We start from the raw sequence: 26,763 nt of genomic DNA, 5'->3' as shown, positions 1-26,763 counted from the left end.
TCATTGGAAAAGTCCCTGATGCTGGGAAAGATGGAGAGGAGAAGGAGAAGAGGGTGTCAGAGGATGAGATGGCTGGAAGGCATCACTGATTTAATGGATATGAACTTGGCAAACTTTGGGAGATAGTGAGGGACAGAGAGGCCTGGCGCATTGCGATCCACGGGGTTGCCAAGAGTTGGACACGACTGGGTGACTGAACAACAACAACAGTGTATGTGTGTGTGTGTGTGTGTGTGTGTGTGTGTATATATATATATATATGTATGTATGTATAATGTTAAATAAGGAGATCAAATCAAGATGGTGGAGTAGAAGGACATGTGCTCATCTCCTCCTGTAAGAACACCAAGACCACAACTAGCTGTTGTACAGCCATTAACAGGAGAATGCTAGAACCCACCAAAAAAGATACCCCATGTTCAAAGACAAAGGAGAGGCTGCAGTGAGACAATAGAAGGGATACAATCATGATAAAATCAAATCCCATACCTTCTGGATGGGGACCCACAAACTAGAGAAGAATAAAACCTAAGAAGTTCTCCCTCTGTTGTGAGGGTTCTGAGTTCTATGTCAGTCTTCCCAATATGGGAATCTGGGAAAGGGACTAGGAATCCACAGGGAATCTGACTTTGCAGGCCAGCAGGATTTGATTACAGGATTTCCACAGGACTGGAAGAAATAGATAACTCCACTCTTGGAGGGCACAAGCAAACTCTTGCATGCACCAGGACTCAGGGCAATAGAGCAGTGACCCTATAGAAGACAGAACCAGACCTACCTCCTAGTGTTGGAGGGTCTCCTGTGGAAGTGTGGGTTGTCAGTGGCTCACTGTGGGGACAGGGGCACTGGCAGCAGCAGTCCTGGGCGGTGCTCCTTGGCAAGTGAGCCCTCTTGGAAGAGTCATTAGACCTACCATAGAGCCTGTAGACTCCAAGGCTGGGTTGCCTCAGGCCAAAATACTAGCCCCACCTGCCCCATCAGCTGATAATTAGGTTAAAGTTTTACCCAGCCCACAAGAATAAGACCCAGTTTTTCCCACCACCAGTCCCTGGCATCAGCCTCATTCACCTGAGGGCAGAAGGAAGAAGCAGGAAGAACTACAATCCCGAAGCCTCCTGAATGAAAACCACAACCACAAAAGTTAACTGAAATGAAAAGGCAAAGAATTATCTCCCAGATGAAAGAATAAGATAAAACCCCAGAAAAATAACTAAATGAAGTGGAGCTAGGTCCAGGAAAACAATTCAAAATAATGATAGTGTAGATGATTCAGAATCTTGGGAAAAAAATGAAGCAGATATAAGAAATGTTTACGAAAGACCTAGCTGAACTAAACAAACAAAACAGAGATGAACAATACACTAGAAGGAATCAGTAGAAGAATAACCGAGGCAGAGGAACAGATAAGTGACCTGGAAGACAGAATGTGGAGATCACTGCTATAAAACAGAGTATAGGAAAAAAAAAGAAAAAAACTGAAGTCAGCCTAAGAGTCCTCTGGGACAACATTAAGTGCACCAACATTCGCATTATAGGGGTCTCAGAAGAAGAGAGAGAGAAAGGATCCAAGAAAATATTTGAAAAGATGGTTTTCATTGAAAACTTACCTATATATGGGAAAAGAAATAGTGAACCAATCCAGGAAGTGCAGAGAGTCCTAGGCAGGTTAAACCTGAGGAGGAATACACCAAGACGCAATGTAATCAAACTGACAGAAATTAAAAACAAAGATAAAATATTATAAAGCAATGGGGAAAATGACAACATACAAGGGAATTCCCATAAGATTATTAGCTGATTTCTCAACAGAAACTCAACAGAAATTCCCTTCAACAGAAGAGAATAGCGTGATATATTTAAAATGATGGAAGGGAAGAACCTACAGCCAAGAATACTCTACCCAGCAAGACTCTAGTTCAGATTTGATGGAGAAATCAAAAGCTTTCCAGACAAGTAAAAGTTAAGAGAATTCAGCATCATCAAACCAACTTTACAACACATTTTAAAGGAACTTCTCTTGGCAAGAAACACAAGAGAAGAAAAAGACCTACAAAGAATTAACCCAAAACAATGAAGAAAATGGTAATAGGATCACACATATTGATAATTACCTTAAATATAAATGGATTAAATGCACACCAGAAGACATAAACTGGCTGAGTAGAGGAAAACATATGCATGTATGCACGTGCACTTACCACGTCACTCTACTTAACTCCCCAGATTGTATGCAGTTATTTTATACTGTTAGGTTAATCATGTTTCCATTACGACTTGCAATTGTAAATATCTTTTTTTGTGTATGACTATTAAATGTGGAAACTGATAAGCATCTTTTACTATTGTGAAAAAAATTATCTACTCTCTTTGCAACACTCAAGTATATATACATTACAGATAACTGTAGTCACTGGGCCACAAATTATATTTCCCCAGGACTTATTTGCTGTCAGATTTTTACATTTTGACCACCTTCACTCATTTCTCCTACTCTCCCATCTCCTTCCTGTGGCAACCACCAATCTATTTTTTGTATCTATCTTCAGTTTTTATAGATTCCACATAAAAGTGAGATCATACAGTAATTGTCTTTCTCTATTTGTGTTTACTTGTCTCTATTTATGTTACTTGATATAATTCCTTCAAGATCCATCCATGTTGTTGCAAATGACAGGACTTCATTCTTTTTTATGACTAAATAATAATTTGTTGTATAAAAATAGATTGTTTCCATGTCTTGGCTGTTATGAATAATGCTGTGATGAACATGGGAGTACAGATATTTCTTTGAGATAAGACTTTGTATCCTTTGGATATATACCCAGAAGTAGATTTGCTGGGCCATGTAATAGTTCTATTTTTGATTTTTTGAGGCCCCTCCATACTGTTTTCCACAGTGGCTGTACCAATTTACATTCCCACTATCAATGCCCAAGGGTTTCCTTTTCTCCATATCTTCTCTAGCACATATTATCTCATCTTTTTGATAAAAGTCATACTGACAAGTGTGAGTTAGTAGCTTATTGCTGTTTTGATTTGCGTCTCCCTGGTGATCAGGGATCTTAAGCATCTTTTTATGCATCTGTTGGCCATCTGTATTTCCTCTTTGAAAAAATCTCTATTTGGTTCCTTTGCCCATGTTTTAATTGAATTGTTTTTGGCTTTGCTTTTTTGCTATTGAGTTGTATGAGGCAGCATTGTTATTAATATTGACATCAATTTATAATGGTCAAACAATGTGATACATCCATATATGAAATACCATATTCATCAATAAAAATGAACTAATTACTGATACATGCCACAACACAGATGAACTCAAAAACATATTCAGTACTAAGAAGCAGGACTCAACACATTTTTTATGATTTCATTTACATGAAATGTCAAAAACAAAACAAAACAAAACAACAATCTATAAAGACAGATTAGCAGTTACCTAGGTCTAGGGACAGAAATGGGGAGTGATTATAAATGGGCATGATTAGCATGTTGCAAGTGTTCTAAAATTGTTGTAATAGTTGCCTAACTATAAATATACAGACATTTATTGAATTGTATACTTAAGCTAGTATATTTTACATTATATATATTATATGTCAATAAAGCTGTTGAATAAAGTATTTTAAAAATAAGTAAGTTTTCAGGGCTTGAAGAAAATTATTTGCTTTAATCCCATTATGTATTACCTTATTTGGAGATAAAGAATCAATATTTCCTTTACTTGTTTTAATAGTTGTTATTTTTACCAATTTATTTACAGTAGTTATTAAGAGGTTTATGGTATTTTTTCAAATTTGGCTTTAGGTGGGGAGTATGGTGTCTTGTCTGTAATTTTTATAATGAATTTTAAAGCTTTATAGTTAGTAGTTTTTCTTGAAAACATAATCCAGAAAGTGGTGTTTATTGCTTGCTTCTGTTTTCTGTACCCCAGGGTTCCTTGGATCTTATCCAGAGTATTGAAGATGACCCTCTTCTGGACACCCAGCATCTTCCACATCACTCTTTACACGCTCATTTTAGGCCCAGATTCCACCCTCTTCCTACAGTCATCATAGCAAATCTTCTCTTGCTAATACATGTAAGTTGGCTGGGGGAAAGTGATCCATTTGGAGGTGATGTTTTGCTAGCGGTGATGTTTCTAAAAAAAATTTATAACCTCTTCAGAGGGCAGAGGGCAGTTTGGCTGTATCTATCAGCATTTAAAGTATGCATACTTTTTTACTCATACTTCTACTTCAAAGAATTTATTGTAGACATTTGCACACATGCAAGGATATTGTTTATGATAGCAATGTTGTCTGCAATATGAAGGAACTGCAAACTACCACTGCCCAGAAGATGTTTTGTATGTCCTTTCCATATGAAGGAATGCTTATGTAATATTAAAAGAGAAACTTAGAAATCTGGGGTAGATGCGTATGTATTTAAATTACTCTTCACAATTCATTGTTGAATGGAAAAAAATGAGGTTTACAATGGTGTGAACAGAATGTTCCTTTTGCATGTTTGCAAGGGAGTTGAGAGAGCTTTTGGGCATGTGGGTCATATTGTGACTTACAAGAAACATATTTGGTCATTCGGGTGATCAGAGTAGAGTTCTCAGGTGCACTGGGTCGTCATCCATGGTTTCTGGCTCTCAGCTCCTCAAAACCCTGGGAATTTCCTGAGCAATAAGAGCAATGGGAGTATCTTTTGTTACAATTTTTGGTCTTTTTGTCTTCAGTTCCTAAGATCACTTCAGTGTCATAAAGGTGAACTGGGTGTCTTGATATTCACAGCAAGCATCATTCCACCATTTCTGTTTATGTTGATGAGTTGACTTTGAAAAGCACCTAAAGGATGGGGGCAACAGCCAGGGAAACTAAGCAGGGACAGAGGGCTGGAACATACAGTCCCACCCTCTGACTTCTGGGGATGGGAGAGGGGCTGGAGGTTGAATCAGTCACTGACGGCTAGTGATTAATCAACCAGGCCTATGTAGTGAAGCCTCTGTAAAAGCTCAAAAGGAAGGGGTTCAGACAGCTTCTAGGTTAGTGAGCCAGAACACTTGTGATATGCCATACTGCCAGGCCCCAAACTCCACCAGGACAGGAGCTCCTTTTGGACCTCACCCAGTGTGTCTCTTCAATGGGCTGTTGATGTGCATCCTTTAATATCCTTTGTAATACATTGGTAATCTGGAGAGTAAATAGGTTTCTTGTGTTCTGTGAGCCCCTTTAGCAAACTAATTGAGCCCAAGAGGGAGTTGGGAATCTTTGATTTGTAGCCAGTGGGTAAGAAACACTGGTTACAAGCTAGACTTGCAATTAGCATCTGAAGTGGGGGTAGTCTTGTGGGACTGAGCCTATAATCCGAGGGAATCTGATACCTTGGTGGATAGTGGAAGTGATTTTAGGTGGATAGTGGATATATGGGTGGATAGTATCAGAATTGAGCTAAACTGTAATGGCACTCCACTCCAGTACTTTTGCCTAGAGAAACCCATGGACGGAGGAGCCTGGTAGGCTGCAGTCCATGGGGTCGCTAAGAGTCGGACACGACTTCACTTTCACTTTCACTTTTCACTTTCATGCATTGGAGAAGGAAATGGCAACCCACTCCAGTATTCTTGCCTGGAGAATCCCAGGGAGGGGAAGCCTGGTGGGCTGCTGTCTTTGGGGTCGCACAGAGTCGGACACGACTGAAGCAACTTAGCAGTGGCAGCAGCAGCAGCAGCAGTACATGCAGCTGGTGTTAAAGGCTTGCTCGCTTCCTGCTCACCCACCCCCTTGGAATTAGTACTGGAAACATTTAACATTTATTCTATATTCTGTAATAGAGTATTTCCAGAAGCAGACATGACCCTTTTAATACTAGTTGAACTGAGCACCTCAATGGAAGGGACACCTAATATGTTTTAATGTTTACCTTTTGTACTATTTGAAAATTTTTTTTTACCATATCATGTATTACTTTTTCAGTTATAAAAACAACAAAAAAAGATATAGATAAATCTATATGTTGACAGACATTTACCAATTTATTTACACCTAGGAAATAATGTTAAACAGAGAAATCAGTATAATGTTTTCCCATGTTTTATATGATAAAATTACAAATGTCTGGGGATTTTTAAAACATGTCAACCACGAGATAAATAAATCCTGGAGATCTAATGCATAGCATAGAGATTACAGCCAACACTATAATATTATAAATTTCAAAGTTGCTTGGAGACTAAATAATTGCTCTTACCACAAAAAAGAGATGGTACTTATATATGATATGATAGAGGTATTGGCTAAAGCTATGGTGGCCATCATTTTGCAACATATGAGTGTTTCAAATCAACACATTGCACACCTTAAACTTACACAATGTTATGTCAGTTATATTCCTCAATAAAAAGAAATAAGTAAAGTTCAACATCATAAAAACAAGACACATGTATGAATGGTCTTGGAGGCTCACTGGGGGCTCTGTTCCAAGTCTCTTCCTCATTTTGATGACTGCAGTCTCAAGCACTAGGGGCTGCAGTTGCTCTTTGCTGAAATGTGAAAAATCAAAAGAGGGCAAAATCTTGCCACTTCTTGGGTGTTCATGAGGAGAGTGGATGTGGTTGAGGACTGGCCCAGCTGCTACTCCAGTGAGGTGTGCTGCGGGAGGACTGACTGTACTGAGGACAGAGGTACCCTGTGCTCCTCTATACATCTAGCAAGTGGCCTGGTTCTGCCATGGCTTCCTAATTTCCAGACTGCTGCTGAAGCACTTCTTTCCTGGTGCCTTTTTGTGTAATTTGTATTACATACTTTTTATGTATGTGATACATACATACACACACATGCACACAACACTTAAAAAAAAATTGCCTGCCTTGCTATTATGGCACTGATTGCTCTAATTTTAGGACTAAGATAATCTTGTGTTAAAGAACAAGAAAAATTAATGCCTTTATATGCTACTTTGTATAAAATGGTTCAGTTAGGTTCAATGTACAGTACATTATAGTAGAGGGAGTATGTTGACTTTTCCACTTTTGCTTTATGAGGATGTGTATAATATAGCAAATATTACTGCTCTTGACAAATCACATACATTTTAAATAGATTTATTACATGATAAGATTTCCTGCTTGGTGATAGGTGCCTGCTTGGTGATGGATGCTAATGACAGCATTTAACGTTTTCTTTAATTTGATTTTTTAAAATATTACAGAATAATACTTCCTTATTGTAACAAGTAAAACACAGTATACAAAGATATGATATTCCCATTTCTCTGTTTCACCCCTTCTCCCTGAGTTAGTAAATGTATCTCAGAGTTTGTTGTATTTCTTACAGTATCTTTTGTTAAGTTCATACAAGTAAATACAAAAAGATTAGCACATTGTAAAAGAAGGTCTCCCATTTCCAAGAAAAAAAAAATGGGTACTACAGTATTTATTTCTAAACAACATTTCTCAAACTTGAACATACATCAGACCCCCTGACAGGCTTATTACACCACAGGCTGCTGGCTGCTCCCCCAGAGGTGTTGATCTGGGGCTTGAGAATTTGCATTTCTAACTGGTCTGGAGACCACACTTTTAACTACTACTTTATACCTTAGTGTTTTCAAATCTTAACATGTCATAGATATCCATGCAAACTAATAGATAGAACTTCAATTAATTCTTTTATAGCTGAATAACATTCTATTATGTGAATGGGTATACCTTAATTTATTCAAATATGCTGCTATGGATACACACATATACTTGGGCAGTTTACATTTTTTTCTTTTCAAATACAGAGAAAACTGCAGTAAAATATCTTTTACTTCTGCTTTTACTTCTGAGTGACTGGGTCCTTAAGATGGGATTTCTCAGTCAAGGTATTTCCAAATTATTTTCAACAACACTTCCCAGACCAGTCAGCATTTTGTAAGACTGTCTGTTTGCCCATATTTTGATACCAGTCTTTAAAATTTTGTCAATCTAATTGGACAATTATTTTAGTTCTCTTAAAACTGAAATTATAAATAAACTTTAATGCATGATGTTTATTAGTTACTTTTGAGGTGCTGAATTAATTGTTTTTACTCTTTTTAATAAAAGAAGTGGACAGCAAACTGCATTTAACATTGAAGTGCTCATCTCTAGCAGATGGGATTTAGGGTGGTTTTTATTTTCTTATTTGCGATTTTGTCTGTTCCCCAAATTTTCTGCAAAATATTCTCCAGGTTATCTGTTTAAAAAGTTTGTAAAAATAGCAAAAATGCATTTTTAAATTCATAAAGTATAGGACAGTGAAAGTCATAGGTATAAGAGTATGTGCTGGGCATGGACATTATTGTTTCTTAAATCCAAATATTGAATGTTAATCCTACTGTTTTCTTTTCGACCAGCTTGTGTTTGTTATTTTAGCATTTTTAACAGGTGTGCTTTGTTCTTACCCCAATCCAATGGAGGACAAGTGCCCAGGAAACTATACCAACCCATTGAAAGTTCAGACAGTCATAATCCTTGGAAAAGTTATTTTGTGGATTCTGTATTTCCTTCTTGAACGATATATCCAGTATCACCATTGCAAAGTAAGAAACCGAGGCTATAACAAGATCTATCGGTCAACAAGACATCTGAAAAGATTTCCACTGATGATACACTCCACTGGTAAGTTCAGTTGTCTCACTCAGCTCTTTCGCAGCTTGCTTGAATGGCATAAATGACAGCAGAATAAAGTGTTAAATTTGATTTTATAATCAAATATATGCTGTTATTTCTGTGCGAGTGATGTGGCCACTAAAATTCATATCACCTTAATGTCTTGAAATTTGTCTTGTATTTCCCTTTGAAATCTGTATTTGTTATATAGAGGAGGAAAAATATTTCCTCTTCCCTTCTAGGTTTTTAGCTGAGATTCCACCAAAAAAAGACAGGTTAACAGGAGACAAAAAAAACAAACAAACAGAAGTTTAATAACATTATACCTCCTGGATACAAGGGAGACGCTTCCCTGGTGTCTCAGTGGTAAAGAACTTGTTTACCAATGCAGGAGATGCAATCAATCTTTGGGTTGGGAAGATCCCCTGGAGAAGGAAATGGCAACCATTCCAGTATGATTGCCTGGGAAATCCCTTTTATAGAAGAGTCTGGTGGTCTATAGTCCATGGGGTCACAAAAGAGTCAGACACAGTTAGCAACTAAACAACAATATACAAGAGAGAGACCCAAGAGAACTGAGTGACTCGAAAATGGCCTAAGCCACCCACTTCAATAACATCTACAGCTAAAGACCAAAGAAGATGGGAAAGATTGCAGGGGGCAGTATTCTGAGAGGTGACCATGAAAAGCGCAATAAGCAATGGTAAGGTTGTTAGGCAGATTTCCATTGATTTCTTGCCTTCCCCATAATTAGGAGTTTCTAGAGAGTTAGAGTCATTGTGGTATTTGTTATTGTTCAGTCCCTCAGTCGTGTCCAACTCTTTGCAACCCCATGGACTGCAGCACACTAGGCTTCCCTGTCCTTCACTGTCTCCCAGAGCTTGCTCCAACTCATGTCCAGTGAGTCAGTGATACCATCCAACCATCTCGTCCTCTGTCCTCCCCTTCTCTGCCTACTTACTATCTTTTCTAGCATCAAGGTCTTTTCTGATGAGTCAGCTTTTCACATCAGGTGTCCAAAGTATTGGAGCTTCAGTTTGAGCATCAGTCCTTCCAATGAATATTCAAGGTTGATTTACTTTAGGATTTACTGGTTGGATCTCCTTGCTGTCCAAAGGACTCTCAAGAGTCTTCTCAAACACCACAGTTCAAAAGCACCAATTCTTTGGTGCTCAGCATTCTTTATGTTCCAACTCCCACATCCGTACGTAACTACTGAAAGAACCATAGCTTTGACTATACAGACATTTGTTGGCAAAGTGATGTTTCTGCTTTTTAATATACTATCTAGGTTTGTCATAGCTTTACTTCCAAGGACCAAGCATCTTTCAATTTTATGGCTGCAGTCACCATCTGCGGCGATTTTGGAGCCCAAGAAAATAAAGTCTCTCACTGTTTCCATTTTTTTCCCCATCTATTTGCCATGAAGTGATGGGACCGGACCCCATGATCTTAGTTTTTTAAATGTTGGGTTTTAAGCCAGCTTTTTCACTCTTCTCTTTCACTCTCATTGAGAGGCTCTTTAGTTCTTCTTCACTTTCTGCCATAAGAGTGGTATCATCTGCATATCTGAGGTTACTGATATTTCTCCCTGCAATCTTGATTCCAGCTTGTGCTTCATCCAGCCTGGCATTTCATATGATGTACTCTGCATATAAGTTAAATAAGCAGGGTGACAATATACAGCCTTGTACACTCCTTTCCCAATTTGGAACCGATCTGTTGTTCCATGTGCGGTTCAACTGTTGCTTCTTGACCTGTATACAGGTTCCTCAGGAGGCAGGTAAGGTGGTCTGGTATCCTCATCTCTTTCAGAATTTTCCACAGTTTGTTGTGATCCACACAGTCAAAGGCTTTAGAGTACAAAATGAAGCAGAAGTAGATGTTTTTCTGGAATTCTCTTGCTTTTCCTATGATCCAGCAGATGTTGTCAATTTGATCTCTGGTTCCACTGCCTTTTCTAAATCCAGCTTGTACATCTGGAAGTTTTTGGTTCACATACTGTTGAAGCCTAGCTTGGAGAATTTTGAACATGACCTTGCTAGCATGTGAAATGAGTGCAATTATGCAGTAGTTTGAGCATTCTTTGGCATTGCCCTTCTTTGGGATTAGAATGAAAACTGACCTTTTCCAGTCCTGTGGCCACTGCTGAGTTTTCCAAAATTTGCTGGCATATTGCGTGCAGCACTTTAACAGCATTATCTTTTAGGATTTGAAATAGCTCAGCTGGAATTCCATCACCTTCAGTAGCTTTGTTTGTAGTGATGTTTTCTAAGCCCCACTTTACTTCATACTCCAGGATGTTTGTTTCCTAGTGAGTGATCACACCAGCATGGTTGTCTGGGTTATTAAGATCTTTTTTGTTTAGTTCTTTTGTGTATTCTTCCTACCTCTTCTTAATATCTTCTGCTTCTTTTAGGTCCATACTGTTTCTGTCCTTTATTGTACCCATCTTTGCATGAAATTTTCCCTTGATATCTCTAATTTTCTTGAAGAGATCTCTAGTTTTTCCCATTCTATTATTTTCCTCTATTTCTTTGCTTTGTTCACTTAGGAAGGCTCTCTTATCTCATCCTGGTATAGAGAGGGATGTAACCTTATAAATGGAGATTTCCCTTATAAATGTAAATGTCTCTCGTAAAAGGTAACTCCTAGTTGGTTTTCAGAACTTCATCTTTGTCTACCATTTCCTAAAACTAATCAGCTTAAAACAACCTTTATGACAAAAAGGCATATTTTACTGTGGCACTGTCTGTCCACTTCATTGTGAGCAAGGTATGCCTGGGTGAAATGTGACTCCCCTCATTCCTCTTGCTACTAGCAGGCTTATTTATCTCAAGGAGATATAAAGCTGATGCTAGTTTATACTTGTAGGATAAGAGAGAGTTGTTTTATTTTACATGAAGCTTCTTCGTGCTTTTCTTACCCACTGCAGTATCCTTTCCTGGGAAAGCCCATGGACAGAGGCTCCATAGCATCACAAAGAGTCAGACACGACTTCATGACTAAACAACAGCATAGTGCTTTTCTTGCAGTAAGAGAGAGACTTTTATAATAAGATGTATTATTTAAAACAGAAATGTGGAAAACAATTTATGAATGCAAGATCAGAAAGTCCATCAAGGACTTTGAACATATGCCTACCTGCTTTTCTTTATTGCTGCAGACATTTTAAAAGCTTAATGGAATTAATTTGAACTCTCATGTATTTTTGCCTAATTGTCAAGGTTTCTACCTTTTTTTAAAAAAGCCCTCGTTTCAATTGAGTCCAGAATAAATGTTTAAACATTTTGACGCCAAATTAGAAATTAATCTTTTCACAGAAAAACAGCTCTATAGAATTTAATTTTTTTTTTTTTTCCTTCTGTATTCTGTAGTGCCTTTTCTTAAAAGTCAGGCTGCGAGTTCATTTGCTCAGTGAGGTTCTCAGTAGGAGTGGAGGGTCCAGGGATTGCAGAGAAAGAAACATTGTAGTGGGATAACTAGTTCTGACATATCTCCAAGGGGGAGGCCTTTACTGCCCCCAGAGGAAGAGCTGTTTCTGCCTTCTACTGCTAATGTGTGGGCTTCCCTGATAGCTCAGTTGGTAAAGAATCTGCCTGCAATGCAGGAGACCCTGGTTCAATTCCTGGGTTGGGAAGATCCCCTGGAGAAGAGATAGCCTACCCATTTTAGTATTCTTTGGCTTCCCTTGTGGCTCAGCTGGTAAAGATTCTTCCTGCAATGCAGGAGACCTGGGTTTGATCCCTGGGGGAGAAGGTCCCCTTGAGAAGGGAAAGGCTACCCACTCCAGTATTCTGGCCTCGAAATTCCGTGGACTGTATAGTCTCTGGGGTTGCAAAGAATTGGACAGGGCTGAGTGACCTTCACTTTCACTTCATGGCTAATGTGCAGTGCTTGTTTTTGACCAGAAGATGTCACTTACACTCTGTGTCTCTGACAAAGCAAAAGTGGAATCCTGTCTGTATACTGACCTGTATACTGACTGTACGTTCAGTTTCTCCAGTGCTGGTCTGGAAATAGTATTGAAATCACCAAGAGAATGTCTAATCTTTTTTTTTTTAAATTATTTTATTTATTTTAATTGGAGGCTAATTACTTTATAATATTGTGGTGGTTTTGGCCATACATTGACATGAATCAACCATGGGTGCACATATGTCTCCCATCGTGAACCCCCCTGCCTCCTCCCTCCCCATCCCATCTCTCTGGGTCATCCCAGTGCACCAGCCCTGAGCAGCTGTCTCATGCATTAAACTTGGACTGGTGATCTATTTCATGTATGATAATATTCATGTTTCGATACTATTTTCTCAAATCATCTCACCCTTGCCTTCTCCCACAGAGTCCAAAAGTCTGTTCTTTACATCTGTGTCTCTTTTGCTGTCTTGCATATAGGGTCATCGTTACCATCTTTCTAAATTCAATATATATGTGTTAATATACTGTACTGGCGTTTTTCTTTCTGACTTACTTCACTCTGTATAATAGGCTCCAGTTTCATCCACCTCATTAGAACTGATTGAAATGCCTTCTTTTTAATAGCTGAGTAATATTCCATTGTGTATATGTACCACAACTTTCTTATCCATTCATCTGCCAATGGACATCTAGGTTGCTTCCATGTTCTAGTTATCTTTTGCCTTTCTTCTGACTTTGAAATTATTGCTACATGTGTGACCCTTAATCACAACCTATTTCTAAACAATCACAGAAGGCTTCACTTTTAAGTTGCCTATATAAGGACCCAGAAAATCTGAGAGATTGGGGTAGATGTTTACTTTGTTTCTATTTTCTTTAAATATATATTTTTTTCTAATTTGAATAAAAAGAATATAAATCTATGAGGATATAGAACTTCCAGTTAATTTGAAGGGTGTAACCATTCTTTTTTTTTTGCCTATGATAGTATTTCTGGGTATTGTATAGCTTCATCTTGACACTTGTTTTTCTCTTCAGAGAGAAAAATAGATTGATTTTACTTTATTTTGTGGAGATGGGAGAAAGGGCTTTGGTTTCCTTCCAGTAAGCTGAAAGTATTTATCTGATTTATCTGTTCTCCTTCCTTAATCTTGAACTCTTTCAAATATTACTAGCTACATAGCAAGTTGCACATTTAGTTGTTTTTTTCATTGATTTGAAAACTTAGCCCTTCACTGAAACATGGGCAGAGTGGGTTTGGTGCTCTTGTGTCTACAATGTTTGTTATCAGGAGAATGTCTTACTTCAGCAGTCTCTGCTGCTGCCTGCAAGTTCACCCCATGTCCTGCCACCTTGCTGACACAGGCCTTCTCAGGATATCAAAAATCCCTTGGAAACTGTGTTCACTTTCCCTGCAGAGGTTTTCCCCTAGTTTTTTCCTCTTCCTAAAGCTGTAAAGTTAAATTTTCCTTGTACATAAAGCTAATTTATAAATTGAGATCTTGGTCAACATGCTAGGACACTGATATTTGTGAGTGTAAGGAAAGACCTTAGGGATTTGTGCTAGACTATTGCTTTGTGTAGAGGGACTTCTGATAGGTTATTTAAAATCATGGCTCAAAATCATCCCATTGTACCAAGAAATAGAAGGTAAGTCAAATAAGCATCTCCCCAGCCATGATCAGATTTAGGTAAGTGTGTTAGTTTTAGGAAATTCTAAGATAAAACACTATAGGAATGATTTCTGCCCCTAAACTTTTCTTTGATGCATGTGCATGCTCAGTCACATCCAACTCTTTGTGACCCCATGGACTGAAGCCCTCCAGGCTCCTCTGTCCACAGAATCCTCCAGACAAGAATACTGGAGTGCGTTGCCAGTTCCTTTACCAGGGGATCTTCCCAACTTGAAGATCAAACCTACAACTCCTCCAGCTTCTGAATTGGCAGGCAGATTCTTTACCACTGAGCCACCTGGGAAGCCCAAACTTTTCTTTGACAGTCTTCAAAATAAAAGTATAGGATGAAGTTAAAATGATCTTCAAAAATAATTAATGGATATCTGAGCAGGGGCAAACAGCTCATATTTATTGAATACTTACAGGCTAGGCATCATTCTAAGTGTTTTTCACACACAAACTCATTTACTCCTCACAGCAGCTCTGTGAGGAAGGTACCGTCATCCCATATGTCACAGTAAGTAGAGGTGTTGGATCATCTGTCCAAGGTCAGCAGCATGTCCTGGGTTTTTCTGGACCCTCGCCCTGCCCTTGACTGTGGTGCATGACCAGAACAGGCCACTGGGTCCTTGTAGAAACTTACTCCTTGAGTTTTAAGAAAGTCCAGATTCTTCTCTATTTGTGTTATGGGCATCATTTACTTTTGGCAGTGTTGTTTATTTGTGTTTGATTTCCATCCTCTAACTTCCTTCTTGCCGAATTACTGGGGTTTCATGCCCTTGTGGTGCCCCTGCTGTGGTGGTGGCCGGGACGCTTGGACCCCGGCTGCACCCCGACCTGTGCACATCTCCCCACAGGCAGCACGGCACTCCTCCTCCTCCTCTGCCTGCAGCACTCCTTCCCTGAGCCCAGCACGTGGTACCTGGACCTCATTTTGGCCATCCTGGCCCTGGAGCTGATCTGTTCCCTGACGTGCCTGCTTGTGTACACAGGTGAGCATGACAAGGAGCCTGTTAATACTGAGAAAGGTCTTTAACTGCAGGTCGCATCCCCACCTGAAGTCCAGCCCGTTTACCTTTCTGGCAGAAAAGCTTTTCTACGTGACTGAGACCCTATTGAGCTCCCATGTCTCTCATTGCTGACCACATCCAAACTCCTCTAATTTCAAACCACTAGGTACATACCAGTGAGTCATATTTCTAAATTTGTGTCATCAACAAATTGTTATTAAATAGAATGAAGGCTTTTCATTAAAAAAAGAAATGATAAAAAAAAAATCCATAAATTCTGCGTCCTCAAAGGCAACTGAGGTGTAAGTCTGGCTTTAAATTAGAAAATAACAAAATGTAGGACTTGTCTGGCAGTCATGTTGATTAAGACTCTGTAACTCCCACTGCAGAGGCATGGGTTCTATCCCTCATCCAGAAATTAAGATCCCATGTGCTGGGGGGCCAAAATCGCAATGAAAAATGAAAGTAAATAGTTAGTACATGAAAACTGCATTTAAACCAAACTTGTTTTTGATGAACCATTTAAAAACCTACTTCTTTCTAAATTTAGACTTGTCTGAGGATTGCTCTGTATAGCTGTCTCTCAAAAGTCTGAGGGGTAAAATTAAATAAGCTTCAAGTATGTTAACATGAAAAATAGGTGGAAGGATTCTTGAAGAGAAAAAAAATCCAAAGCTGGAAGAAATCAAGATTTCATTCCTGTTGCAATATTGACATGCACCAAAATCTGTAATACAGCTAATTTGGTAGTGTTGATCAACAGTTGTTTTGTGACAATAAAATACCCTATCTGTCCCATTTGAAAGAGATAATTTCTTCAGTTATGAAGGAAAAGTCACATCGACCAAAACTTGTGTTCCATTTTACTATTTTGTGCCTCTGATTGAGACTTCTAGGGCAAATATTGCTTTTGTTATGATACACTGAAGTGTATCACAAAAATTTAAGGTTAATTTCCTGATACATGCATTTTTCCTCCCTATATTAAAAAGATTTAAAAGATACCTAGTTTTGGTAATGTGGATAGTAACTCTTCATGATGTGATTCTTTGATACACTAACTCTAACCTAAACCGGACTGACTTGTCTGTAGTAAAGTAGTTAATCTCTGGAAATACAGATGGACTTTTTCATTGAGCACTGGATTGCCTCTGTAGGAAAAAATTAGGAACGTGAAACTTACAAGCTTTGTGATTTGATTAGCTCACCATTTGTTTAAAAACAATCCAAGCTTCAAAAAATGCTACTCCGTTACCAGTCTTCTAGCAGCCCTGATGTTTTGGCTTCAACTCAGGAGGAAAGGAGTGTAAGGGCAGCAGGCCCATGTCCCATGTCCTGCAGTTTAGTGAGAGCTCTCCTGGGCTTATTGTAGCAGAAAGAAAGAGTGGAAGATTTCTTGTTCTATGTAGATTGCACTCATGGTGTCGCCTGGCCTGCGGTCTGTAAAATGCTGACTGCATGCAGCTTATTTTAAAAACCACAAACAGCAGAAACTATCACAACATTGTAAATCAACTATACTTCAATTTAAAAAGTGGAACATCTTCAGAAAAAAAAAAAAACCTGCAAAGATGAGTCTGATAGTTGGACATTTTTATATTGTTGAGCTAAGTGTTTTATTTCTGCCACTTAACTTTTATTTTAATACCCTGTTAAGTGTTATTTCTGTTCCCAGATTCAAGAAACTTAAACTTGTTCCAAGTTTCTTCATTTATCTAGGAGTTATTATGTGGAAGACAACATTATAAGGAGATGCCATATGAACATAACTCCGATTCAGAAGCAAACCTCCTGGGACAGTCAGGTCTCATCTTTCATCTCCAGAGTGGCACTGGACATGGTGGTTTGCTCCCTCCTCAAGATGTATTCTTTACTTCCCCTGGGACCCTGGCTTCCTGGGATCCTCCCTGTCCCCTTGGTGGCCTCATCTTTTTTGCTGAACACTCCCAGTCTTCATGGTGGAGCCCCATGCTCAGTCCCTATCTGCTCTTGGATGAGGGCGCTGTGCTTGTGGCATTGGAAGCCAAGGGGCTATTCATGTCTTTTTTTTTCATTGAGGTGTAGGTGATTCACAGTGTTGTGTTAGTTTCAGGTGTACAGCAAAGTGATTCAGATATATATATTCTTTTTAAGATTCTCTTCCATTATAAGTTATAAGATATTGCATATAGTTCCTTATGCCATATAGTAAGTCTTCATTGTTTATCTATTTTATGTATGTAGTGTATATCTGTTAATTCCAAACTCCTAATTTATCCCTCCCTCTGCACCTCATTTCCCCTTCAGAAATCCTGGTTTGTTTTCTGTGTCTGTGAGTCTATTTCTGTTTTGTAAATAAGTTCATTTGCATCATATTTTAGTTTCCATATATAAGTGATATCATATATTTGTCTTTCTCTGACTTATTTCACTTAGTATGATAATCAGTAGATCCATCCATGTTGCTGCAAATGGCATTATTTCATTCTGTTTAATGACTGACTAGTATTCCACTGGAGAAGGAAATAGCAACCCACTCCAGTATTCTTGCCTGGAGAATCCCAGGGATGGAGGAGCCTGGTGGGCTGCCGTCTATGGGGTCGCACAGAGTTGGACATGACGGATGCGACTTAGCAGCAGCAGCAGCAGTATTCCATTGTATATATGTATCACATCTTTCTCCATTCCTCCATCAGTAAACATATAGGTTGCTTCCATATCTTGTCTATTGTAAACAGTGCTGCAATGAACATTGAGGTGGATGTACCCTTTCAAACCATGTTTTTCTTCCAGATATATGCTCAGGAATGGGATTGTTGGATCATATGGTAACTGTTTTTAGTTTTTTAATAAACTTCCATACTGTTTCCCATTGGAGAAGGCAATGGCACCCCACTCCAGTACTCTTGTCTGGAAAATCCCATGGACGGAGGAGCCTGGTGGGCTGCAGTTCATGGGGTCGCTAGAAGTTGGGCACGACTGAATAACTTCACTTTCACTTTTCACTTTCATTCATTGGAGAAGGAAATGGCAACCCACTCCAGTGTTTGTGCCTGGAGAATCCCAGGGATAGGGGAGCCTGGTGGGCTGCCGTCTCTGGGGTTGCACAGAGTCAGACAAGACTGAAGCGACTTAGCAGCAGCAGCATACTGTTTCCCATAGTGGCTGCACCAATTTACATTCCCAACAGTGTGGGAGGGGTCCCTTTTCTCCACACCCTCTCCAGCATTTATTATTTGTAGACTTTTTGATGATGGCTGTTCTGACTGGTGTGAGGCAATACTTCATTATAGTTTTGATTTTCATTTCTCTAATTAGTGATGCTAAGTATCTTTTCATGTCTTGATCATTTTGATGTCTTCTTGGAGACATGTCTATTTAGGAGTTTTGCCCATTTTTGTTTGGATTTTTTTTTTATTTATACATATTGAACTGTATGAACTGTTTTTATATTTTGGAAATTAATCATTGTTGGTGTCATGGTTTAATTTGGAAATATTTTCTCCCATTCTTTAGGTTTTCTTTTTGTTTTGTTTATCATTTCCTTTGCTGTGCAAAAGCTTTTAAGTTTAATTATGTTCCATTTGTTTATTTTTGCTTTACTGTAAGAGATAGATCCAAAAAAAATCTCTGCGATTTATGTCAGGGTATACTACCTATGTTTTCCTCTAGGAGTTTTATAGTCTCCAGCCTTACATTTAGATCTTTAATCCATTTAAGTTTATTTTTGCATATGGTGTTAGAGAGTGTTCTAATTTTATTTTTTACATGTAGCTGTCCAGTTTTCCCAGCCCCTCTTATTGAAGTTCAAACTTTCTTTTCTCCATTGTATTCTCTTGCCTTCTTTGTCATAGATTAATTGACCGTAAGTGTGTAGGTTTATTTCTGGGCTCTCTATCCTGCTGCATTGATCTATGTGTCTGTTTTTGTGTGAGAGGCTTCTCATTTCTAATTCTCTTGACCGTCTCCTGAAAGTCAAGGGCTTCTTGTTACATTCCCTCACTTCATTCTTTTGGCATCTCACTTCCTTCTGGTCCTTTCTGGTGAACCCTCTGCATATCTCCTAACCTTCCCACATTTCTCTTTAACTTCATTGCTTAAACTTCTTTTGCCTTGTTCTCAGCTGAGAGTCACATGAAAATCATCTGTGGATCCTGGTGGTTCCATGACAGATTGAACATATGACTCAACACATGCACTTCTGGGTATCTGCCTACTTCTACACTTTGTGTTCCAAGTGGCATTATTTATAGTATGGATTGGAAAGATCCTTTGGAGAAGGAAATGACAACCTACTCCAGTATTCTTGCCTGGAGAATTCAATGGACAGAAGAACCTGGCAGGCTACAGCCCCTGGGGTCACAAAGAGTCAGATACCACTGAGCAACTAACACACATACACACACACACACACACACACACACACAGAAGTAGAAACAACCCAAAAGGCATAAAGTGATGACTAGACCAACAAAAGATAGTCTGTCTATACAGAGGATAGTGTTCAGGCTCAAAAAAAAGAGTACATGGAATGAAGCACTGACATGTACAGTGTGAATGAACCTTGAAAGCATTATGCCCACAGGAAAAAACAGCCATAAATATTATATGATTCTATAATATTTGAAATGACCAGAACAGGCACATCTATAGGGAAAGAGAATGTGTAAGTGTTGTCTAGTCCTAGAGGCTGGGCTACATGAAGTATGAGTGCTCAAGGAACCCAAACTTCTTTTTGGGGTGGTAAGATGTTCTAAAATTGATTGTGGAGATAGTTGCACAACTCTTTGAATGTATTGAACCATTGAATTGTACACATTAAAGGAATTACATGTGAACTGCATCATATGTAAATTATATATCAAGGGTTATTACAGGAAAGGAAAGAATCCTGTGGAGTTTTTAAAAATTGTGCCAGGGCCTAACTCACTTCCTCTCCCCTCCACACATGCTGAATACTCCACCCATTTCGAGCTGCAGAAATAATTCTCAAGGGCAGTCACTGCCTATCACAGAGACCTGCCTCAGCCTCTGTCTCCTTGTACCATCTCTGGTGGGAGTACTCATTCCAGCCATGTCCCGGAGTTGTTATACAGTTGGAGTAGGTGCCTGGACAGTGGCTGTTATTCAGACATGCAGGTGTGTAGACAGGTCTGAGGTTGGGAGCAGCAGCCTTGTCTTTGCACCTGACTTCTGCCAGTGGCATTAGTCTTCTGGGGCTTCCAGAACTGGATGACTAAGACACACAAACTTAGTTATTCAGTTCTGGAGACTGGACATCTGAGATTAGTGATCAAGTTAGTGATGAAATTAGTCATCAAGGATGACTCTCCTGAGGCCTCTCCCTTGGGATGTAGGTGGCTGCCCTCCCACTGTGTTCTCATGTGGGCTTGGCTCTGTGTAAGTGCATCCCTGGTGTCTCTTCATGTATCAGATCAACAATCCCATTTGTTTTTACCTTGATTACTTCACCAAAGGTACTGTCTCCAAGAACAGTCATGTTGGGATTAGGGCTTCAAGCTCATCAGTGGCCTCCAAGTCATCAAACTCTGGCTCCTCTATATAGGTGTCTTCACTTCCTGGCAATGACCACTGATGGCTGTTTCCTGATTCTACTCCTGCCTCTCTGCATCAGCATTTCCATTCCCTTTTAGTCAATTTTTCCCATTTTTTTAATTCACTTTATGAAGTACTTTTTTTTACATTTTATTTGAAAAGAATAGGCAATTCCTAATGTAATTTGAATAAATGGAATTAGAAATTTTTTTGTGATTGGATAACCTGACAATGACTTTCTTATTATAGTGAAAATTCAAAAATTTAATAAAGCCAAGCCACAGCCTGATGTACTTGAAGAAGAAAAAATCTATGCTTACTCCAACAATATTACCTCGGAGACTGGATTCAGGTATGTGCAGAGTGAAAGAGTAGAGAAAGAGAATTAAAAGTTTTTTCATCTAAAAATCTAGAGACCATTCTGATGCTTGGAGTTTAGGACTCTGCATATGTTAGAATATGTTTACAACTGTGTTTGATTTGTTTCTTTCCTCTCAGCTGTGGTGAAACTAAGTCTAAAGAAAGAATCTCATTTGGGGATATTTCTTTGGCTTATGATGTCTAAGAAAAATAACAAATGTAATATGTTTTACTGAAAAGTAGTAGGGCTCCATTAGCAAAGAGACTGTTGGTGAACATGTGTAACCATGGCCACCTTGGTTCTATGCAGGCCTCTCTCGAGCCTGGAGGAACTTGTGGAGAAGCAGGGAGACATCATAGTGTACTTGAAGCGGCACAACGCTCTCCTCAGTCAGCGGCTGCTGGCCTTCTCGTCCTCTGACCTCGGCTCACAACCAAGTGGGATTTGACAGCAATTCCAGAGGAACCAGAGTCACTTAAGACTGATCAACTCCCTGACAAGGTGTCACAGGAGATTGCAGCTTTGCCAAGTAACATTCTACAGTTTCTGTTGGAAACCTGAATCTGATTCTCACCTGTGTGACTGTTTAATAAGTAGGACTCATGGATCATTTGAAAGGCACTTTGAAGAGCCTTGATAACTCATGGAAAATATGTCTTTTGCACCTTTTGAAATTATTTAACCACTTGGTTTATCCTAGGTCAAAGTGTAGTTTAAACATTTCCTTCGCCAACACTTCCATACTCTTTGAAACCTGGTGATAATTTGTCTTTTTGTAAAGAAAGTCTGACATGACAACCTACTTAAAATGGGGTTTTGATCAAATGAGTTTTTCCCACTTTTATACAGGTGAGAGAAGTCATCATTTCTTATGGTTACTGGTTTTTTCCATGGAGCCTATGTATTTTATATGCTTCTGTGGTATTGGATATCCTTGGCCCTTATAGTTTTTATAAAGAATTTTCCACTAGGTTATTTACCTTCCAAACCTTACAGTTTTCCTTCCTCCAAAAGTAAGATTTGAAGTTTACTTGGACCGGTGTTAGGCCAACCAGTGCTGCGTGTGGCAGCAGCAGGGCCTGCGATTGGCAGCAGCTGAAATGGAGAAGACTTTAGGCTTCTCTTTCTTTACTTTGACCCTTCTTTGAGAGATTGCTGTTTCAGTATTGACCAATTGTCATTGAATCAATAAGTTCACTGATTTAAAAGGAGTCTTCTGTGGCTTTAAGTTTGTCTGAAAGAAAAAAAAGAACTTTTTTTTAGTCTTGGATTATACTTAAAAATTATGATGGGAAAAATGTATCAACTGTTTATACACAGATATTAAACATATCTAATTCTTCAGATAAAATGAAGCATTTTTATGTGTAAATGGCATTTTTTTTCTCCATTTTTCCTACTTTGCCTTTTTCATTTATCAGTTTGCTTTTGGCACCTTTCCATGCTGCCTCAGCAAACCTCTTTGTTGAATGGTTAACATGAGAGAGGAGATATTTGTCATTAGGTATGCTGCTAAAAATCTTTTTTGTATTTAGCTGAATAATGAATATTTGATTTCAAAATCTTTGAGCAAATACATAACTGTTTGACAAGGAATGTCTTCGGTGGATCATACCATACTTACGAAATGGCAAATGTCTGTTTCCTTCAGATACAGTGCTTTCAGAGCACTCTGAGGATTTTCTGCAGAGGACAGGTGATTGATTGCTTGTCACCTGCAGTCAACCCCATTGAGTACCCCAAAATGACAGCATTCACAAACTGAAGCCAAAATTGTATTTTTAAAGTTAAAATTGTATCCAGGTTTCCTGATTTTCTCTTCCTCCCTTTTTCTCTTTTTCCCTTCCTTTTAGTATGTCTCAAAGCCATTGTGTTCTGTGGAAATTTGTCTCTGTGCCCTGGAGAGCTTTTGCCTTTAGCTGTTTTCCTTAAGGAAAGCACTGGTGGTAGGTGATTAATGCTCATTTATTTTTAAAATTCAATTTGTATCCGTCATCAGTTTCTAAGGTTATGAGATGAACTTTGGTTTACAGAGAAAAGTATAGTTTAAAAGTTAGAACTCAAGTTCTGATGGGATATCTGTATAATCACTAACATGCTTTTCTAAACAGAATGCTGAACATTTCAAACAATAAAAGAAATTTTAAAAAGAATGAACAAAACAGTTTAAATATTAATCATTCTATGCACCAGGGACACTGTGCTAGCACCATGGATACAAAAATTAGTGAGACAGTCCTAGTTTAAAACTTACACTCTAAGGAGAGGACTAGGATTTCCAGGCTCTGTGCTATGTGAGATGATGGCAGGAACTCCAAAATACCACAGGGGCTCCAAGTCAGAGGGTTCTCTGGTGGGGAGTGGGGAGGACAAAGCTTTAGGAATTCCAGGGAAATTCATGAGCAAACAAGAAGTGCAACAGCTACTGATGACCATACGTGCTGTGTATAACTTGAGCCCAAAGTGTGAGGCAGGACTGGGAGAAGGAATAACCGAGATTCTGGTGACCCTGACCCTGTAGGCCAAGGGACCTGCACTGGAATGGGTCCCACTGAAGAGTTCTAAGCAAGGAAGTGGCACTTGGTTTTAGTTTCAGGAGGATCAGACTGTCACGGTGGAATGGGAAAATGGGTGGCAGAGTACATGGTGCTGAATGAAAAAAGGCAAGTGGAGTAATATTTTATCATGCGTGTGTATGTTTATATCTGTGATGTATTTCTATATATTGTTAATTTGAAAATTGTATTTCAGATGACAGTAGCATCATGACTTACTGCATTTCTTTGAATATTAATGAGGCTGACTTTTTTTTTTCATTCTTTGTCCTTTTACAAATCTTTTGTGATGTACATGTATAAGTCTTTTGCTTATTATTCTCCTAGGATATTCTTTTTCATAACAAGCAAGATCTTCCTTTCTATATCAGGATAGTCTTCAGTTTATATTTGTTGGGAATATTTTCTACTTTATTTGGGGTACTTTTGCCATGTACTCTTCAACTACAGGCTGGATTCTGTCCCTGCAGCCTTGGTGGAACTGACACAAATAGATCCCTAAAGTACATTGGGTGAAAGCTAGGAGTATCTTGAGGGAATTTTAATATACTCAGACTTGGGAATTCCCTGGAGGTCCAATGATTAGGGCTCTGTGCTTTCACTACTGAGGGCCCAGGTTTAATCCCTGATCAGGGAATGAAGATCCCACAAGCTGCACAGCAAGGCCAAATATATGTGTATACACACACACAGAGGCTTCTGCTGGAGGCCTTTGTCTTCATCCAGAGATTCAAACAGAGGTCTTATATGAATTGAGTTAATTGTTTTTCCTTTATTCTCTAAGACAGGGTTCTCCATCCTTGGTGCTATGGACATTTTAAGTTGTATAATCTTTGTTTCAGGGACTGTTTTGTGCACATAGGATGTTTAGCAGTATGACTACTGGGATGCCTGTAGCAACCTCTAGTTGTGACAACCAAAAATGTCTCCATGTAACAGCAGGATGAGCACAGCCCTTAGCAGGCAGCCATTGCTGTGCCTTATTATTCCATACCCTGTTACTAGGCAACAGATCTTGCTCAGCTGTTGGTTGGTACCTCAGTAGGCCCTGCCCACAAGCAAGCATCAATGAGAGGCTGTTAGTTGCCCTGCGCAGCTACTGGTCAGCACCACAGTGGGCCCTGCCCACAAGGAACTGTCAATGAGGGACCTTAGGGAAGTGATTCAGCCAGGGTCAGTGGTGTGGTGGTCATAAGGTGGAGAGTGAGGTAAGAGGCAGATTCAGGCCTTCTCCTGGAGGCCCTCCAGTTTACCCAGCCTTGGGCCAATGGGTGCGCTGGTGGGCCCAGGGACCAGGCTGGACACTCTGTCCTGCAGGGCCAGAGCCCTCACTCAGCCCCTCCATGCCGAGGCCCAGGCCTTGAGGCAGCAGTAAACCTGTCTGTGACCTAATAGCAGTGTCTGTTTGTCTGGGTCACAGTCCGTGAGACCTGGTCTCCCCTACTTGGGCAGCCTGAGGACACTGAGGGCCAGTTGGGTTGGATGCCCGGCTTCCTCAGGGGTGACAGGTGGGCAGAGAGTGGGGAACCTGGCTCTGAGGAGCTGTAGCTGAGCTTTGCCTCCTCTTAGCCATGATTGGGACCTCGGAGGGTGAAAGTTGTGCCTTGGGACTTTGCCCTTTCTCGTCAGGACAGAGTAACATTGTTCTGTTAATAATAAACAAATAACATTCATTTGGTAGAGATAAACAGGAAAATCGTTACCGAACCATGACCTGACCACAAAGATTCTGACACCAAGAAGTTTGCAACAACTCACCACAACATTCCCTCACCTTTTGCTTTTAAAGGGGCTTTCTAAAAGCTTTCAGTAATTTTGGGGTTCTTAGGACATGAGCCACCCATTTCCCTGTATGAATGTGTGATAAACCTTTCTCTGTTCCAAACTCTAATGTTTTAGTATTGATGGATCTTACTGTGTATCGGGCACACGGACTTGCGATTCTGTAACGTCTGTACACAGGCATTTCATTTCATTTCATACTTACATTCTGTGGGAGCTGATGCACACCAGGATGTGTTGTAGGTGTTCGCAACAGGGGTCAGTCAGACAGATGGTTTCTGTTGTCATGGAACCTACATTCTGGGGTGGGGTTGGGAGGAGTAAGATAGAGGGAGGGTAAAAGTGAATGCATAGACAAACAAGCCAGTATCTGGTTTGAGGAATACAATTCTTTTTCTGTAAATCAGGCCTCATGGAGATTTTAATGTTAATATGACTTACGGAAAGAATTTGGCAGAGAAAATGAACTTTATGTCTGCTTCATACTTTTTACAGAAGACACCAGTATTTAGTGGTCTTACAGCCTGATCAGAAATGCTCTTGTGAGCCTTGAATACAAAACTCCCATCTGGCAGCCTCTTGAATTCTTGAGGAAACAAACCTCAAATATATGACAACCACAAATCACAAAAATCTCAAGACATTTCCTAGGTTTCCTAAAGAAGACTATAGTAAACATGTCTCTAAATTGTCCCCTCCCATTCTTTCTGTTCTGACCCAGCTTTTTTACCCAGCTACTCTACTGGAACTTCTTATCAAGACAAAAGGTAGGATATCTCTTACCTGGAACTGAGTATACCTCCTCGGCCTGCCTGCTGTGGCCCTCTCAGTTCCCCACTCTCTCCTCACTTGATTTTCTTTACTCTGGCTTCCAGGACACTGCAACATCCTAATTTTCCTTTTCACTAGCCTCCTGTCCTATCTCCTTTGCAGGCTACTTTTCTTGATGTTAGTGTCTCCTGGTCCTCTTTCGTCTCCATCAGTTCTTGTTCTTGCTGACTTCATGGCTATAGCAAAGTGTACAAGCTGGCCACTTCCAGATGTGTCCTCCCTGACCTCCAGATGCATATACCCAGCTGTTCCTCTAGATCCTGACTGCAATGCCTGAAAGGCATTTTGCAAAACTAAGCCTTCCAACACAGCCTTCTTTATCTCCACCAGGGTAGCTCCTCTTCCTCTCACATGCACACAGAATCTATCAGCAAACCTTGCTGGCTTTTCCTTTAAAATAGAACCAGAATCCATCACCTTCACATGGATTGTTGAAATAGTCTCTTTACATGGTGTTTCAGCTTCTAAC

General features: G+C 39.5%; 1 protein-coding gene across 2 annotated transcripts in view; it reads left to right on the top strand.

The window, feature by feature from the left end:
* Positions 1-23,288, top strand: part of TMEM192 (transmembrane protein 192) — a 28,303-nt gene extending 5,015 nt beyond the window's left edge. The window contains exons 2-6 of one of the 2 annotated variants that reach the window (XM_055550143.1): positions 3,935-4,081; positions 8,368-8,632; positions 15,078-15,212; positions 21,015-21,117; positions 21,436-23,288. In XM_055550143.1, coding sequence (XP_055406118.1) covers positions 3,935-4,081; positions 8,368-8,632; positions 15,078-15,212; positions 21,015-21,117; positions 21,436-21,574 — 789 coding nt within the window. In that variant the 3' untranslated portion in view covers positions 21,575-23,288. The remainder of the gene's footprint in view (positions 1-3,934; positions 4,082-8,367; positions 8,633-15,077; positions 15,213-21,014; positions 21,118-21,435) is intronic. The other variant, XM_055550144.1, reaches the window with a different exon arrangement.
* The last annotated feature ends 3,475 nt before the right edge of the window (positions 23,289-26,763 follow it).

The sequence above is a fragment of the Bubalus kerabau genome, chromosome 16, assembly GCF_029407905.1.
Source record: "Bubalus kerabau isolate K-KA32 ecotype Philippines breed swamp buffalo chromosome 16, PCC_UOA_SB_1v2, whole genome shotgun sequence".
In the NCBI taxonomy this organism is placed as follows: Eukaryota; Metazoa; Chordata; class Mammalia; order Artiodactyla; family Bovidae; genus Bubalus; species Bubalus kerabau.
Note: the sequence above shows the minus strand (reverse complement) of the source record. Positions and strands in the feature narration are given on the sequence as shown.